Here is a 15,794-nt window from a genome sequence, read left to right on the forward strand (position 1 = left end):
AGTGTAAAATAGTGTAAACAACTAAAATAAAAGTATATCTAAATAACATCTTTTTCTTAATACTTTTTGTGTAGTGGTTGAAGGAAGCTCTGGCTTTTGTTAGGAGTGGTCCACATAACCATTCATGATACAGAGGCTTGGAGCCTATTTCAGTTCAGGAGTGAATAATCATTACATGTCACTTAGTCGCAAACACATGTCATATAGCTGCAATAGAATGCTGTATCACCAACAATAGTGTGATTTCTTTAAGACCCCCACCTAGTAATCTATCAAGTCCATTTACACATTTCTCAATAATACTGCTGTTATGACTTCCCTCCCTCATTTTATGCCTCCATCGTAGATGGGTAGATTTGCAAGTTGAAACAAAGGTCAAATTAATTTATGAAATCAAAAGTGTCAGGATTGTATTTAAATGTCCGGTGTTGAAAGACAAATTTCTTCATTCCAATGGTAGGCTCTTTATGATATGGGAGTACAATAATTCTAATACTGTTAATTCTAGACCAATGTGAAGAATGTCAAAATAATTATTTCAAATTTTGGAACAAGGCCAGGTATGTTGATTACATCGACCCCAGTGTTTTACTGGTACTTATTTCATCGACCCAAAAAGGATTGAAGGCAGAGTTGACCTCAGTGGAATTTGAACTCAGAATGTGAATAGAGATGAAATACCCCTAAACATTTTGCCTGGTGTGCTAATGATCCTACCAGTTCACTGTATTAAACAATGATTTCAAATTTTGGCACAAGGCTAGCAGTTTTTGAGGGAGAAGCAAAATTAATGACATTGACCCCAGTCCTCAGCTGGTACTGTTTAATTGACCCTGAAGGGATAAAAAGCAAAATTGACCTTGGTGGAATTTGAACTCAGAACATGAAAATGGATAAAAAGCCACTAAGCATTTCACCCTGTGTGCAAATAATTCTGCTAGCTCACCACCTTAACTGATTAAATAATATTAACCTAAACTATACACTTTGTAAAGTGGTTAGCATTAGGGAGGGCATCCAGTCACAGAAATCATGCCAAAGCAGATATTGGAGCTTGATTCAGTCCTCTGGCTTGCCAGCTCCTGTCGAACTATCTAACCCATGCCAGCATGAAAAACAGATGTTAAACAATGATGATGATAAAGATAATGATAATGTCATTCACACTCAGAGAAAAAAATTATGCATATATTTGTCTGTCAGTATGTATATTATTCCAGAAAGAAGCTATATCCAGCCACTCAGAATAAAGTACTCAACGATAAGTCTGAACATGAATAAAAAATATTTAATCCACTTTCAGTTGTCTGACAAAATATGTGTTTATATATGATTTTCATTGTGTACCATATTTTTCCCCTTCTTTCCTTTTTGCCATATAATATAACTTTTGTTCCTTAGTTCCCAATGAGCTATAGGCAAAACAGAATGTATATTTTGTCAGACAATTAAATGCCAGAGAATTAAATGCATACACACACATAACAAAAAAGTATCAATGGCCCTTTCTGAGCCAAAGCTAGTTTCCGGAATCCTGTTGTATATATATATTACTCCCTGGACAGGATACTGGTCTGTTGCAGGGTTATTTATTTTTGCTGAGTGAACTGGAGAAACATGAAATGAATTATTTTTACTCAAGAACACAACACATCATCTGGTCCAGGAATCAAAACCACAATCTTACAATCATGGGTGCAACATCATAACCACTAAGCCACATGTACACACACACACACGCACGCATGAATGTAGGTATGTATCAATGTGTGTGTGTATGTATATATATATATAGTAACAGAAAAAGTGGTGAGTTGTAATATATATAAGAAATTAAAAAAAGGAAAATACACACACTTTACATAGTTTTAATATTAAAAATTATATTAAAACTATGTAAAGTGCGTGTATTTTCCTTTTTTAATTTCTTATATATATATGTATGTGTGTGTGTGTGTGTGCGTGTGTGTGTGTAATATATTATGTATATTAGATCGAAGTTGAAAATGCACTGGGATTCGTTAAAATTTTTTTATTAAAAAAATTTTTAAAGACTTCACTGGTTTCACAAATTTCTTTGATTTTCAAAAGTTGAGACAGAAAGATGTGGAGCCATGTTGCAGCAGTTTTGCAAGACAGAGAAATCTGTGAAACTGGTTAAATCTTTAAGAATTTCAAAAATGAAAATCTAAATGAATACCATGCATTTTCAACTTCTTTTTTTCTATATTTCTACCTGTGTGGAATAAAATAATTTTTTTTGTGATATATATATATATATACATACATATATATATAAATAAATACAAAATGGGACAAGAACACAAAACATTCAAATAGACGATACAAAAAACACGGACGGATCATTGAAAGCCTCTAATCTTCAGTCAAGAACCAGATCATCCTCGCACCGGTTCTTGACTGAAGATTAGAGGCTTCAAATGACCTGTCTGTGTTTTTTGTATCGTCTATTTGAATGTGTTGTGTTCTTGTCCCATTTTGTATTTTCATACATATATATATAGCAGCGTACGTACACCTTGTTTTATATATATATATATATATATATAATCTTTTGTATTGTTAATTAATATTTTCTTGGCTATGGCATATAACCAACCAGTCAGAAATTGCACTTGGCAGTATTGATGACTCTCGGGACATGTAGGCCAGAAGCACTTAGGTAAAAGGAGCTATGTGTTTCTGGCCAATATATGTGAAGAGTCATCATTATTGCTATGTGCAATTGATGGCAGATAACAGTCAGTAACTGCAAGAGCCAGTAATATACTATTCAACAATACAAAAGTATAATGGCTCAATTTCTCTTTTAGAGTGTTTTCTTTCTGACTTCTGGACAACTAACCAATAACAAACATGCACACATGCATACATGCAAGTACACACATGCATGCACACACTCACTCTCTCACACACACACTCTCTCTCTCTCTATTTAGGAAAATTTAAGAGTCCACTTTCATTAAAAATCTTGATGTTAGAACATATTTCAATATTTTATACAGAAAATATTTTATTTTCATAATGTAACTTCTGCATGACAAAATATACGTTTTGAAAATCAAACAAGTTTTAAAATGCAAATGAAAATTGCCTGTTTTATATTTAAATGCAATAATAATACGTATGTATAATTAAAAAAAAATGAACAAAACCTAAATGCTTAGAGTCATAACAATGTTTACAATTTCAATGCAGTATTAGCAGACATATTACAGTTTCTATACAGAACTTTCTCAAAAGGACCCTAAAAAAAGTAGCAGTGATTTCTTGTGCCTATATTTTATCTTCTTATATTCACATGCTATATTTTCAGGGTTCACCAATTTAAATCTTTTGACTCTTGTAAAATTACAAAATATTTTTTTAGAGCTATAAAGATATGTTAAATAGATATCAAGATATGTTAATAGGATTTGGGTCAACTGGAATCAATATCTGGAACTAAGCACCACAAAAGTGAAACAATAAAGGTAAACAAATGGGAGTACCTTTATGGGGAGAAGGGGCAAATGATCTGCTAAAAATAGCATCCATATTTCCATTAAATCACAACCTACTATCATAATCCTTTTGTTATCATGCTTCTGTTGAAACACACCACCTTTGTTTCAATGAATTTTGAAAATAATAAAGTTAGTAAAATACTTTGTAATTATTAAGTTGATGTCTGGAACAAATTTTGATGGAAAATTTTAACTTGGAAAATTAAAAAAAAAAGAAGTTTGTACCGTAGAACCAGAAGCAGTCTCAGATGGGTTGGTAACAAAGGGGTTTTAAAAAAGGAGACATTGAATAACATTTTTAGATGCATTTCTAAAAAGAGACACAGGATGGTTATGGCTGGAATGCGTTTGATCATAAGTTTGTTCATACAAAGTTTACTTGGAGCTAAAAAATAATAACAAAATAAGTGTAAATTACAAATTTCAGATTGTAGTCAAAACATAAGGATCCAACAGACCAATGCTTTTTTCATAGAGATGGGAACAGGCAAATTGCCATATTTAGTAACGATACAGTTATTTTAAAACTTTTTATGAAACTTGTCCAGCATCATGGCAAAGAAAGAAAATATATATGAATGCAAATTCTTTTGCTTTTTCATTGATATAAACTGGCACTCCATTGATTACAACTACGAGGGTTCCAGCTAATCTGATCACTGGAACAGCCTGCTTGTGAAACTAATGTGCAAGTGGCTGAGCACTCCACGAGCACTTGTAACCCTTAACATAATTAATTCTCCAGAAGATTCAGTATGGTCCTTTGAAATACAGGTACTACTCATTTTTGTCAGCTGAGTGGACTGGTGCAACATGAAATAAAGTGTCTTGCTCAAGGATACAGTGTACTGCTGAGAATTGAACTCATGACCTTACGATCGTGAGCTGAATGCCCCTAACCACTAAGCCATGTGCCTTCACTTTCATTGATATAGAGTGGGAGACAAAAACAATAAAAAAAAGAATTCACTAATATTTGGTGTCAGGGAGTTGAGTGAGTATTTGGTATTTGTTCATTCAAGAACCATTGCTATAGGTTATTTCATCATGGTTATAAAATCAAATCAAAAATGTCATATTTTCACAATGCAAGGCTGAGTATGTAACTATATGTATTTTTTTTTTATCTTTTAATCAAAAGAGACGACAGTAAATTGGTGGGAGGAAGGGGATAGAGATATCTTCAAACCAGGACCTGGCCTGAATGCCTGCAACAGAGTGGACTCCACTAAACACACACACACACACATACTCTTTTACCTGTTTCAGTCATTTGACTGCAGCCATGCTGGAGCACCACCTTTAGTTGAGGAAATCGACCCCAGGACTTATTCTTTGTAAGCCTAGTACTTATTCTATCGGTCTCTTTTGCCAAACTGCTAAGTTACAGGGACGTAAGCACACCAGCATCGGTTGTCAAGCGATGTTGGGGGGACAAACACAGACACACAAACATATACACACACACATACATATATATATATATATATATATATATATATATATATATATAATATATATATATATATACATACATACATATATATATACGACGGGCTTCTTTCAGTTTCCGTCTACCAAATCCATTCACAAGGCATTGGTTGGCCCGAGGCTATAGTAGAAGACACCTGCCCAAGGTGCCACGCAGTGGGACTGAACCCAGAACCATGTGGTTTGTAAGCAAGCTACTTACCACACAGCCACTCCAATATATATGGAGTCATAATTGATGGACTAATTTTGTATAACAGACAAAACAACAAAAAAAACATTCAAAATCAACAAAACATAATAATACTGAACCTTGGGGGGGGGGCATTATGCCGGTAATCCGGTGATAATAAACACCTGCAATTATTACTTTTTATGGTAGCAGGATGTTTAGAAATGATATAAATAAGTTTTTCTGCATGTAATAAAATAGCAATAAAAATAAAACTTAAAAATACTTGATTGTTTTTTGTTCTTAGATTAAATGCATTAAAAATATTTCTTACATTTGAACGTATAAAAAAAAAAAAACAGACTTAAATAGTATGTGGAGCTTTGTAACAAAACTGGACATTACAAAATGACTAAATAAATACATAGTTTTTATAAGGCACAAAGTTCTTTTGTTCATCATATGTACATCATGAAACAGACCATTGTCTGTATCTAAAAGGGAAAATAGTAATGTTGGTAATTACAGGGTAACAAAATGTACTACAAAATACTGTAATACTGTTCACACATTTTTTTAAACAATAAAGTATATCAGTCGCTTTATGAAATTAAATATATGACAAGGGGTCAGGAATTATGTAATCAACTTCATTAGCTCACATCTGTTTCTGCTACAAGATGTTGTGCACTCAGAGTTGAGTGTTTGTGCATCATCGAATAGCTTCCTCAGAGCCTATGGTTAAAATGAACAGTTTCGATAAAATGGAACATTTACTATTACTGCTATTAGGAATCCTCGTTCGTGGTTGCAGATGCTTGCTTTAATCGATAATAGTATATGATATTGCTTATCAATAAAAGACAAGCGCCAATGAAAATTACAGCAGAAGAGAAGTAAAATGTATAATCATATAAGACAAAGGTGTCTTTTAGTTTACCTGAAAAAAAAGGAAAAAAGAGATATATAATTGTAATATATTTGTTACAGTAACACAAGGCTATAATTCTCTAGGAGAGGGTTATATTTTACTACCTTGGTTCCTAGTGTAACTCAAGTCTAACTTTTGCCAATACACACTCACATACGCATGATGGGCTTCAAGACAGTTTTCATTTACCAAATTTACTCACAAGGCATTGCTCATTTTGGGGCTATAGTAGAAAACACTTGCTTCAGTTGCTATGCTGTGGAACCGAGCCCAAAACCACATAGCTGCAAAGTGAGTTTCTTAACCACACATCTATACTTGTTCCTACTTGATTAAATTTGAACAGAATAACATAGAATGAAATAACTAAATAATGCATCCCTATTTCTGCCCTTTCATTACTAAATACTAACTCTTAACACAAGCAGAAGGCCTCAGTTTTATATGAATCATATACTGGTTTGTCATTTTACTTTTGTTTTTAGATGCTTGAAATTTATTTAAGGCAGCATATATTTTTTCAAGTATGGGAATGTAAACATCACATCAGTATTTTGCTCAGGCAATGAAAAGCAAATATCTGGAATATCAACATTCACGTACTTGGACATGGACACATACATATACAGGTATGCATACCTAAAAATAAAATAAGTTATGCAAGATCATCATGATGCATATACATATATTTATATAAACATACAAGCTTGCTAGGATTTGAACCTGGAATCTTTTGATCTTTAATCAGACACATTATCCATTATGCCACACATAATGTAATAAAGTGTTCCATTAAAGAACTGTTATAATTCAGTATTCAATTGCATTATGAACACCCACTGCAGAGGATGTAAATAACCATGATGGCAAAAAGTACATAACAGACAAATTATATAACCTGCATCTATTATATATACAAATTATATAAACTGCATGTTTATCATAGTTTTCCCTACATTTTCTCTGTAGTAACTACACCACTTTACAGAAAATAGACCGGATGATGATACTCTATGCTGTTGTGTGGAATTTTAGTTGTCAATATTGGGGGGGGGGGTTCCAGCAGCTCTGGTGTCATAGTGGAAGGGGCTGAAATACCGAGAGGGCTGCATTATTGCCTGATGAGACATCAACTTTTGAATTCAGAGATGGAGTACACTGGCACCCTCAGCACATAAGTGTTTAGCCTATATATATCAGACGGTTCAACCCTGATGAAACTTAAACTCAAAGCATAAACATCATCATCATTTAACATCTGCTTTTCATTACTTTTTTACTTGTTTCAGTCATTTGACTGCAGCTATGCTGGAGCACCGCCTTTAGTCGAGCACATCGATTCCAGGACTTATTCTTTGTAAGCCTAGTACTTATTCTATCGATCTCTTTTGCCAAACCGCTAAGTTACGGGGACGTAAACGCACCACCATTGCTTGTCAACCAATGTTGGGGGGGACAAACACCGACACACAAGCATACACACACACACATACACACACATACACACACACACACATACATACATATGTATATATATATATATATATATATATATATATATATATATATATATATATATATATATATATATATATATATACATATATATGACGGGCTTCTTTCAGTTTCTGTCTACCAAATCCACTCACAAGGCTTTGGTCGGCCCGAGGCTATAGTAGAAGACACTTGCCCAAGGTGTCATGCAGTGGGAATGAACCCAGAACCATGTAGTTGGTAAGCAAGCTACTTACCACACAGCCACTCCTGCTGACATGGTTTGACATGGAGCTGGTTAGCATGGAGCTGTCCAGACTCCAACTGTCTGTTGTGGCGTGATTTCTATGACTGGATGTTCTTCCTAGCACCAACCTCTTAACAGAGTGTGCTGGGTGCCTTTTACATGCTACTGGCATGGATACATTTATGTAGCACCAGCACGGGTGCATTAATGCATCATTGGCACATGTATGTGGCACAAGTGCTTTTCAAGTGGCACCGACACCTGTAAAAACCTGACTATATGTGTGGAAGACAGCGATTTTACTTAGCTTGACACATTTTATCAAGCACAGCAAATCACATCATAATTAAATAGTGCAGGGTATTTAGTCTAACTTGCTAGCATTCCACTAATGTCTAGTTCCTGATAAATTTCTTTGCCTAGTCTAAAACTGTTCTTCCTATATTGTTATTCTCTCATGAAGTTATCTGTCTTTTCTCCTTAAATGTCATAATATAGTTTCTTTTTCAATCGCTTTATGGCAAAAAAAATTACTGATAATTACATTTGTTTATTTTCTACATACCTTCTATTGGAGGCCCAATTAAGGCACCAAGTCCTTGGAAACAATTCGTCCATCCAAATGAACTTGATAATTTTTCAACACCTAATAGATCAACGATTATGACAGATTTCTGGGATACAAATGCACCACTCATAAAACCATATGCTGCAGTGATGGCAATAAATTCTGAATATTCAAATGCCAAGGGATAAAGGAAAACAATAAGGCCATTTAAGAAACATATCAGAGTGTAGCAATACCTGTAAATAGAAAAAAGTATTTAGATGTAGAACTTCAAAGTATATAATTACAAAGACAAAAAACACTAATTAGTAACAACAGATAACACAAAATTGAGGTAATAATTGGGAAGAAACATTATTCAGTATTTAGGAACAGAAGTAAGGACTCAATGTAAATAGTGGGTACACAAAAGGTAGAGTGGAATCTCTGGTTTAATAGGAGACAAGAACTTTAAATGTGACAGGTGCACAGTAGTTAGCAAAGTCCATCTCCTCCTCACCGTGGTGGGGATGCTGGCAACGGGTAGTGTCAGAGCTATGCCGTCGGGAACTTCGGTTCCTGGTAGGGCCACCCAAGGCAGATTGGTCTGACACCGAGTGGTATTAAGGCCACAACCCGGCAGACGGGGCTCTGGTGAAAATCCTCGGAGTGTCTGTTTCGGCAACCGGCGGCTCCTCAGTCGTTCTGTCCCTGCGTCTGTGGACAATCTGAGGCAAACAGGATGTCTCTACATGTGGGATTGTTGGGGACTGCTTGTGAAATCTACATATTCCCACAAAACTTCTTCCAAGGAAGAAGCCAACTCAACTCGCCAGGGTGAATGTCGCCACAAGTACAAGTACAAGTAAGTTAACAATAAGAGCATCAAGGACATGAAGTTTATGTACAGCTATTATCTCAGTGATTTTTTTTTTAGTGATAAAAGAGGCTGGAAATATAGTATCCTGTGTAGGAAACAAGTGGAAGTCCAGAGAGCTTTTGTTAACTCTGTTGGTAATGAAAGGCTTTCTCACTTTGTGAATGCTGAGAGTATAATGTAAGAAGTATGATGTATACATTAATAAAACACAGACAATGAATATGGGGGCTCTGTTGAAGCTAGAGACAAAATAAATATGATCCAATGAATGTACAATTTTCATCTGTACAAAAGGCAGTAGGATATGAATGGTGGTGAAATAATAGACAGATAGACAAAGAGAGAGAGAGAGAGAGAATGAACATTAAAATAATTAACTACTGAATGCAGGAGAGATGACTGTATTTGAATGTAATGACAATTGCTTGTGTGTTGAAAGCAGAAGAGATCTGTATTAGAAGACAGCCTATGTCAACATGGAAAATGCAGAAATGCAGGAACAAAAAAAAAAAAAAAATTGGGTGATGAGATATATATTTTAACATAGGAACAAAAAGTGTGAGATTTCGGGAAGGGATAACTTGGAATACACTTTTCAATGTTGAAATAATATGAAGATAGTAAGAAAATGAGTGAGAAGAGGAGCCAAAGAGGATCTTCTTTTGTGTATATGGAGAGGACGTTGGAAAGTTAGAAAGGAGACAGTAAATAATGCAACTTTATCTGCAGGAATACATTTAAGCTTCTTTTTTTTAAATATTACTCCCTAACATTCACTCTCTTTCTTTCTCTCACTACACCACCTTCCTTTCTGTTCATATTCCCTCAGGAGTGGCTGTGTGGTAAGTAGCTTGCTTACAAACAACATAGTTCTGGGTTCAGTCCCACTGTGTGGCACCTTGGGCAAGTGTCTTCTACTATAGCCTCGAGCCGACCAAAGCCTTGTGAGTGGATTTGATAGAAGGAAACTGAAAGAAGCCCATCGTATATATGCATATATATGTATGTGTGTGTGTGTGTATGTTTGTGTGTCTGTGTTTCCCCCCCCCACACACACACACATCGTTTGACAACCAATGCTGGTGTGTTTACGTCTCCGTAACTTAGCTGTTCTGCAAAAGAGACTGATAGAATAAGTATTAGGCTTACAAAGAATAAGTCCTGGGGTTAATTTGCTCGACTAAAGGTGGTGCTCCAGCATGGCCACAGTCAAATGATTGAAACAAATAAAAGATTAAAAGAGTACTTGGGTGAGAAATGGCAATGCACATCTGCCAGATGATTGGTTTCTCTGCCCTTCCAACCATGCCATTTATTTTGACATGAGAGTACAAGGTATAAGGAAAACTTTAGTTTTTGTAAACAGAGTCATGGTGAAATGCATCCAGTCTACTATGAAATTATTAGTAATAGGACAGGCAACTAGTTGTAATAATCTTATTAAAAATGAAGAACAGGATGGAAAAGACATGGATGTTGCAAGTAAGCTATCCATCTGGAAGAGTGATAATTCCAGAAGGAATTATTTAGTTCTACATCAGACAACCTATTTACTGAGGTGTAATGAAATACTCCAACTCAATGTAAAGTGATTGGTGATAAGAAGAGCATCCATCCATCTCTGCTCTCCATTTCTGAGAGGTTTGTTGGGGCAGAGTCCTCAGGCACTTCCTCTAAAGGGTCCTATCAAAAGCAGTCATCATTTGACTTGGCAGCTCAATTCCCAAGCATGACCGACTGGGATTATAGATATAATCCAATAATCTCAATCTTGGTCAATCCCCTAGGTTTTCTGCTGGTTGGGTTGGCTTGAAGGATTTGTCTTGTGAGTCTTTCCTATGACATTTATAATCACATCTGTAGTACCAGAACTTTGACCTTTCAATGTGGAAAAGTAGTGACTTGACCTGGACAGACACCTAGATCTCTCAGCTATGCACCCCGTTGAATAAAATTACCCCAGAAATCCTTCACAACTCTATTCTGGCTATTGTGAAATTCATGCTAAAAATGGAAAGCATGAACATCATCATCATCGTCCAATGTCCGTTGTTCATGTTGGCATGGGTTGGACAGTTTGACAAGAGCTGGCAAGCTGGGGAGCTGCACCAGACTCCAGTCTGAACAAAATGTAGGTTCCATAAGCTTCATCATTAGCTACCAAAACCATTTTTGAAGGCAGTGATATTAAATTAGAATTGATACAGGGTAGGGGGAAAATTCTTTAGTCCTGTCACAGATAAGCTGTCTCAGGCTGGGTTTAAAAAAAAAAACAAGGCTGTTATTGTATGTAGTAAAGTGGTAAAAAGGACATCCAACCATAGAAATTATGTCAAAAAGGGAACAGTTTACAGAGCTATGAACTTTGAAAACTATCCTAACCTTCAAGGAGAATGGTAACTCCAAATAAAAATTGATATACATAAAAAAGAACATTTTAATGTACTTATAGACATTTTTAGTGCTGGTGGCATTATAAAATGCATTCAATATACACTGTAAGACATAGACAACAACAAAATAGGACAGTTTTCTCTATTGCTGTATGTGGATGATGATACTAGCTGCATTTGGGAAACACTGAGAGACCCATCCAACTTATGCCAGCATGAAAAAAACAAATATTAAATGGTAATGGCAGTGAATAAGACAAAGGAGAAAAAGAAGGAGGAGGAGGAAGAGGAAGGGAAGAATGATGATGATAATAATAATAATAATAATGGTTTCAAATTTTGGCACAAGGCCAGCAATTTCTGGGGAGGGGATAAGTCAATTACAACAACCCCAGTGTTCAACTGCTGGTACTTATTTCATTGACCCTGAAAGGATGAAAGGCAAAGTTGACCTCAGTGGAATTTGAACTTGGAATGTAAAGATGGACAAAATGTTGCTGAGCATTTTGCTCAGCATGCCAATGACTTTTGCCAGCTCACTGCCTTAATTATAATAATCCTTTCTACTAAAGGAACAAGGCCTGAAACTTTTGGGGAGGGGACTAGTCAATTACATTGTACCTAGTGTTTCACTGGTACTTATTATATCAATCCCCAAAAGATGAGAGGTAAAGTCAACCTTGGCAGAATTTGAACTCAGAGCGTAAAGATGGACAAAATGCTGCTAAGTAATGATTTTACCAGCTTGCCACCTTAGACAATTTATTGACTGAGACATAATTTATTGACCCCAAAAGGATGAAAGGTAAAGTTGAGCTTGGCAGAATTTGAACACAGAACATAGCGATGGATGGAATGCTGCTGGCATTCAGCCTGGCATGCTAATGATTCTGCCAGCTCACCACCTTAAATAATAATAATAATAATAATGGTTTCGAATTTTGCCACAAGGGCAGCAATTTTGGGGGAGGGGATGAGTTGATTACACTGACCTCAGTGTTCAACTGGTACTTATTTTATTGACCCCTAAAGGATGAATGGTAAAGTTGACCTCGGCGGAATTTGAACTCATAACATAGCAACAGATGGAATGCTGCTAGCATTCAGCCCGGCATGCTAATGATTTTTCCAGCTCACCACCTTAAGTAGTAGTAGTAGTAGTAGTAGTAGTAACAATAATAATAATAATAATAATAATAATAATAATAATAATAATAATAATAATAAATTTTTATACTAACCTGCGATATGGTTTGATATATTTCAAGTCCAAAATACTACTTATGCCTATTCGGCTGATAATGTCAGTAATTCCTAAGATAGATATGAGAAAGGCAGCATTCATTGTATCTACACCTCTTTGTTTAGCAAGTGGTGGGATAAAAATAGAGACAGATTGAAAAGCAAGGGTCTGCAAACAAATACTGAACAGAAACAAAGCAAAATGCAAGTCTTTTAACAAAGTACAGTCAAATAAGGGTTGATTATTTTCTGCTTTCTTATTTCCTAATAGAAATCTTTTTAAAGAAGGCAGGCATCCATTGTTTCTACTAGTTATTGGTTCATAATTTATAGAGTGAGCAATGGATACTCGGTTTGGTCGTTCTGGTGTCACTCCTAGTGTTACAGGTGCTGGTGAAAATACAGTTTTAGAAAGCTGGTTGTTCTTTGTATTATTGTCTTCTGTTTCACATTCATTTACTTTTGTTGTTGCAGGAAGAAGTTCAACATGTTCCTGATCTACTTGTGGTGAGGGTGTTTCCCAGCTAAAAAAAAAGATGTAATATAATTACATTTTTTTAAGAAAAAAACAATTGTTTCAAATTGACATTATGCTAAACAGATTTCTTCTAATCAACAAAATATATGATTATAAAAACTGAATCTATAATAACTATGGATATTATCATCATCAGATGCCAATGCCGCCTGTCTGGCATCCGTGTTGGTGACACGTAAAAGCACCAACCGATCGTGGCCGTTTGCCAGCCACCTCTGGCCCTTGTGCCGGTGGCACGTAGAAAACATCCACTACACTCATGGAGTGGTTGGCATTAGGAAGGGCATCCAGCTGTAGAAACACTGCCAGATCAGACTGGAGCCTGGTGCAGCCTCCTGGCTTCCCAGACCCCGGTCGAACTGTCCAACACATGCTAGCATGGAAAACGGACGTTAAACGATGCTGATGATGATGTTCCATGTAAGCACGAGCTGGATGGTTTGACAGGATCTCATGGGTCAAATGGTGGCATCGTGCTCTACTGCCTACTTTGGCACGGTTTAAACAGTTTGACAGGATTTGATGAGTCTAAGGACTGCATCATGCTTCACTCTGTACTTTGGCATGGCTTGGAAGGTTTGACAGGATCATTTGGGTGCAAAGACTATATTGTGTCCTATTGTCTACTTTGGTATGGTTTCTATGACTGGACGCCCTTCCTAATGCCAACCACTTTACAGTGTGTATTTTGGTGGGAGGGGGTTGCCCCCTCACCACTCATAAAATTCAGGGGCGTGTGTGCTAGGTGTGCACTGCACAGCCATCAAAAATGGAAAATTCATTATAAATATTAACCTTACTCATTAATTTAATCACAAATCTTGATGGAAAACTTTTGTCATACCCCTGCTTAAAATTTTGCAGTAATGGGTATGGCAGCACATCCAGTACAACAACCACCATACGCCACTGGTAAAATTACAATGCAGCTTGCAAAATTATGTACCCTGAGGAATGGGTTGGCTTTATGCTAGAAGCCAAGAGGGTTAAAAGATGAAAAAAGTGACCACAGTAGAACAGGTTTCTTGTTGTAGAGGAACTAACATGGATACTCACAGTTTAGGAGAAAGAGTGGGTGATCAGGGAGCAGTTGGGAAGAGATAAGAATGGTAGTGATGTGGTGTCTGAGTGAATCCTCAAGGTATGAAGTGAGTAGAAGTGAGTGAAGGCAGAATAACCAGGTGTGGATGGGTAGAAGTTGCAAGGGTGTTAAGGAGAGTGAGAAATGAGGGGGACTCAAATCACGACAACTTCTCTGGCTAGTGTCAGCATGGAAAGCAGAGAGAAAACCAGAACAATGATAAAAATGATGATGATGATGATGAGGAGGAGGAGGATGCTGATGATGACGATAATGACAATGATAATGATGATGTTAATAATGCTACTGCTGCTGCTGCTGATGATGATGGTGAAAATGATGATATTGATGATGATGTTGATGATCACACTCATATACATGCATGTGCATATGAATGCACATGTACATAACACAATTATATACAAACCTTGTTTTAACAGTTAATTGATATTGATGTAGAGGACGGTACAGCATGCTGAAGACACACAAATTCAAAGAGATTCCAGACATTAACAATATGCCACCAAAGAATCCATACGTTTGAAAAAGCCATTCCATTAAAGGTGGAAAAATGAACATTCCAATTCCAACACCAGCTGTCGCAAGACCTACAGCTAATCCACGGCGTTTGTCAAAGTATCTCCCAACAGCAACCAAACATGATGTGTAGCTTAGGGATTTACCAAAACCTTCAAGAGAAAACAAATAACTATATCAGCCCTTTAGTATTCAGTTTACCCTGTCAAATGTAAAGCTTAATTATTCCCATTGTTTTAAATCAATCATGTATTATCTTGTAGCTTTGAGATTTTGATAAGGTAGCTGTTTATTTTTAAGAGGCCATATCAGGTTGGCTTTACCATAAAACAGGCAGAATATTTTGGCAGGATCTGGCCAGTCTAAATGCCAAAGGGTTAAGAAACAGGAAAATTAAAGAAAACAAGATTCTTCTGAAGTGATTTCTTTTGGTTTATTATCAAACTTCCCAAGAATGAGTTTACAATTAAAATGAAGATGTTGATAATTATTTATCAGTTATTTGTGCTTGTGTGTCTGTGTTTGTCCTCCCACCATCACTTGAGTAACAGGTCTTCCCTTTTCCTGGTTCTGAATGTCTTCAGAATCCAGCCAGCCACTCGCTTGCACAGTGTTGCCATCTTGGTAATATGCACATGGAATGTTGCATTGTTGCTCATGTGAACCCCAAGGTCATGCACCGACTCTAACTGTAAGATCATATTACTTTCTGGT

The 15,794-nt window shown here is 36.2% G+C and overlaps 1 protein-coding gene across 1 annotated transcript in view; it reads right to left on the bottom strand.

Moving 5' to 3' along the window:
* Positions 1 to 5,116: 5,116 nt before the first annotated feature.
* LOC115232447 (monocarboxylate transporter 12) overlaps positions 5,117 to 15,794 on the bottom strand; it is a 42,623-nt gene continuing 31,945 nt past the window's right edge. Inside the window, exons 5-8 of the mRNA XM_029802327.2 lie at positions 14,971 to 15,232; positions 12,924 to 13,448; positions 8,428 to 8,666; positions 5,117 to 6,130 (exon numbers count right to left, since the gene is read on the bottom strand). Of these exons, the coding sequence (XP_029658187.1) occupies positions 5,979 to 6,130; positions 8,428 to 8,666; positions 12,924 to 13,448; positions 14,971 to 15,232 (1,178 nt within the window). The 3' untranslated portion in view covers positions 5,117 to 5,978. The remainder of the gene's footprint in view (positions 6,131 to 8,427; positions 8,667 to 12,923; positions 13,449 to 14,970; positions 15,233 to 15,794) is intronic.

Source organism: Octopus sinensis, linkage group LG2, assembly GCF_006345805.1.
Source record: "Octopus sinensis linkage group LG2, ASM634580v1, whole genome shotgun sequence".
NCBI lineage: Eukaryota > Metazoa > Mollusca > Cephalopoda > Octopoda > Octopodidae > Octopus > Octopus sinensis.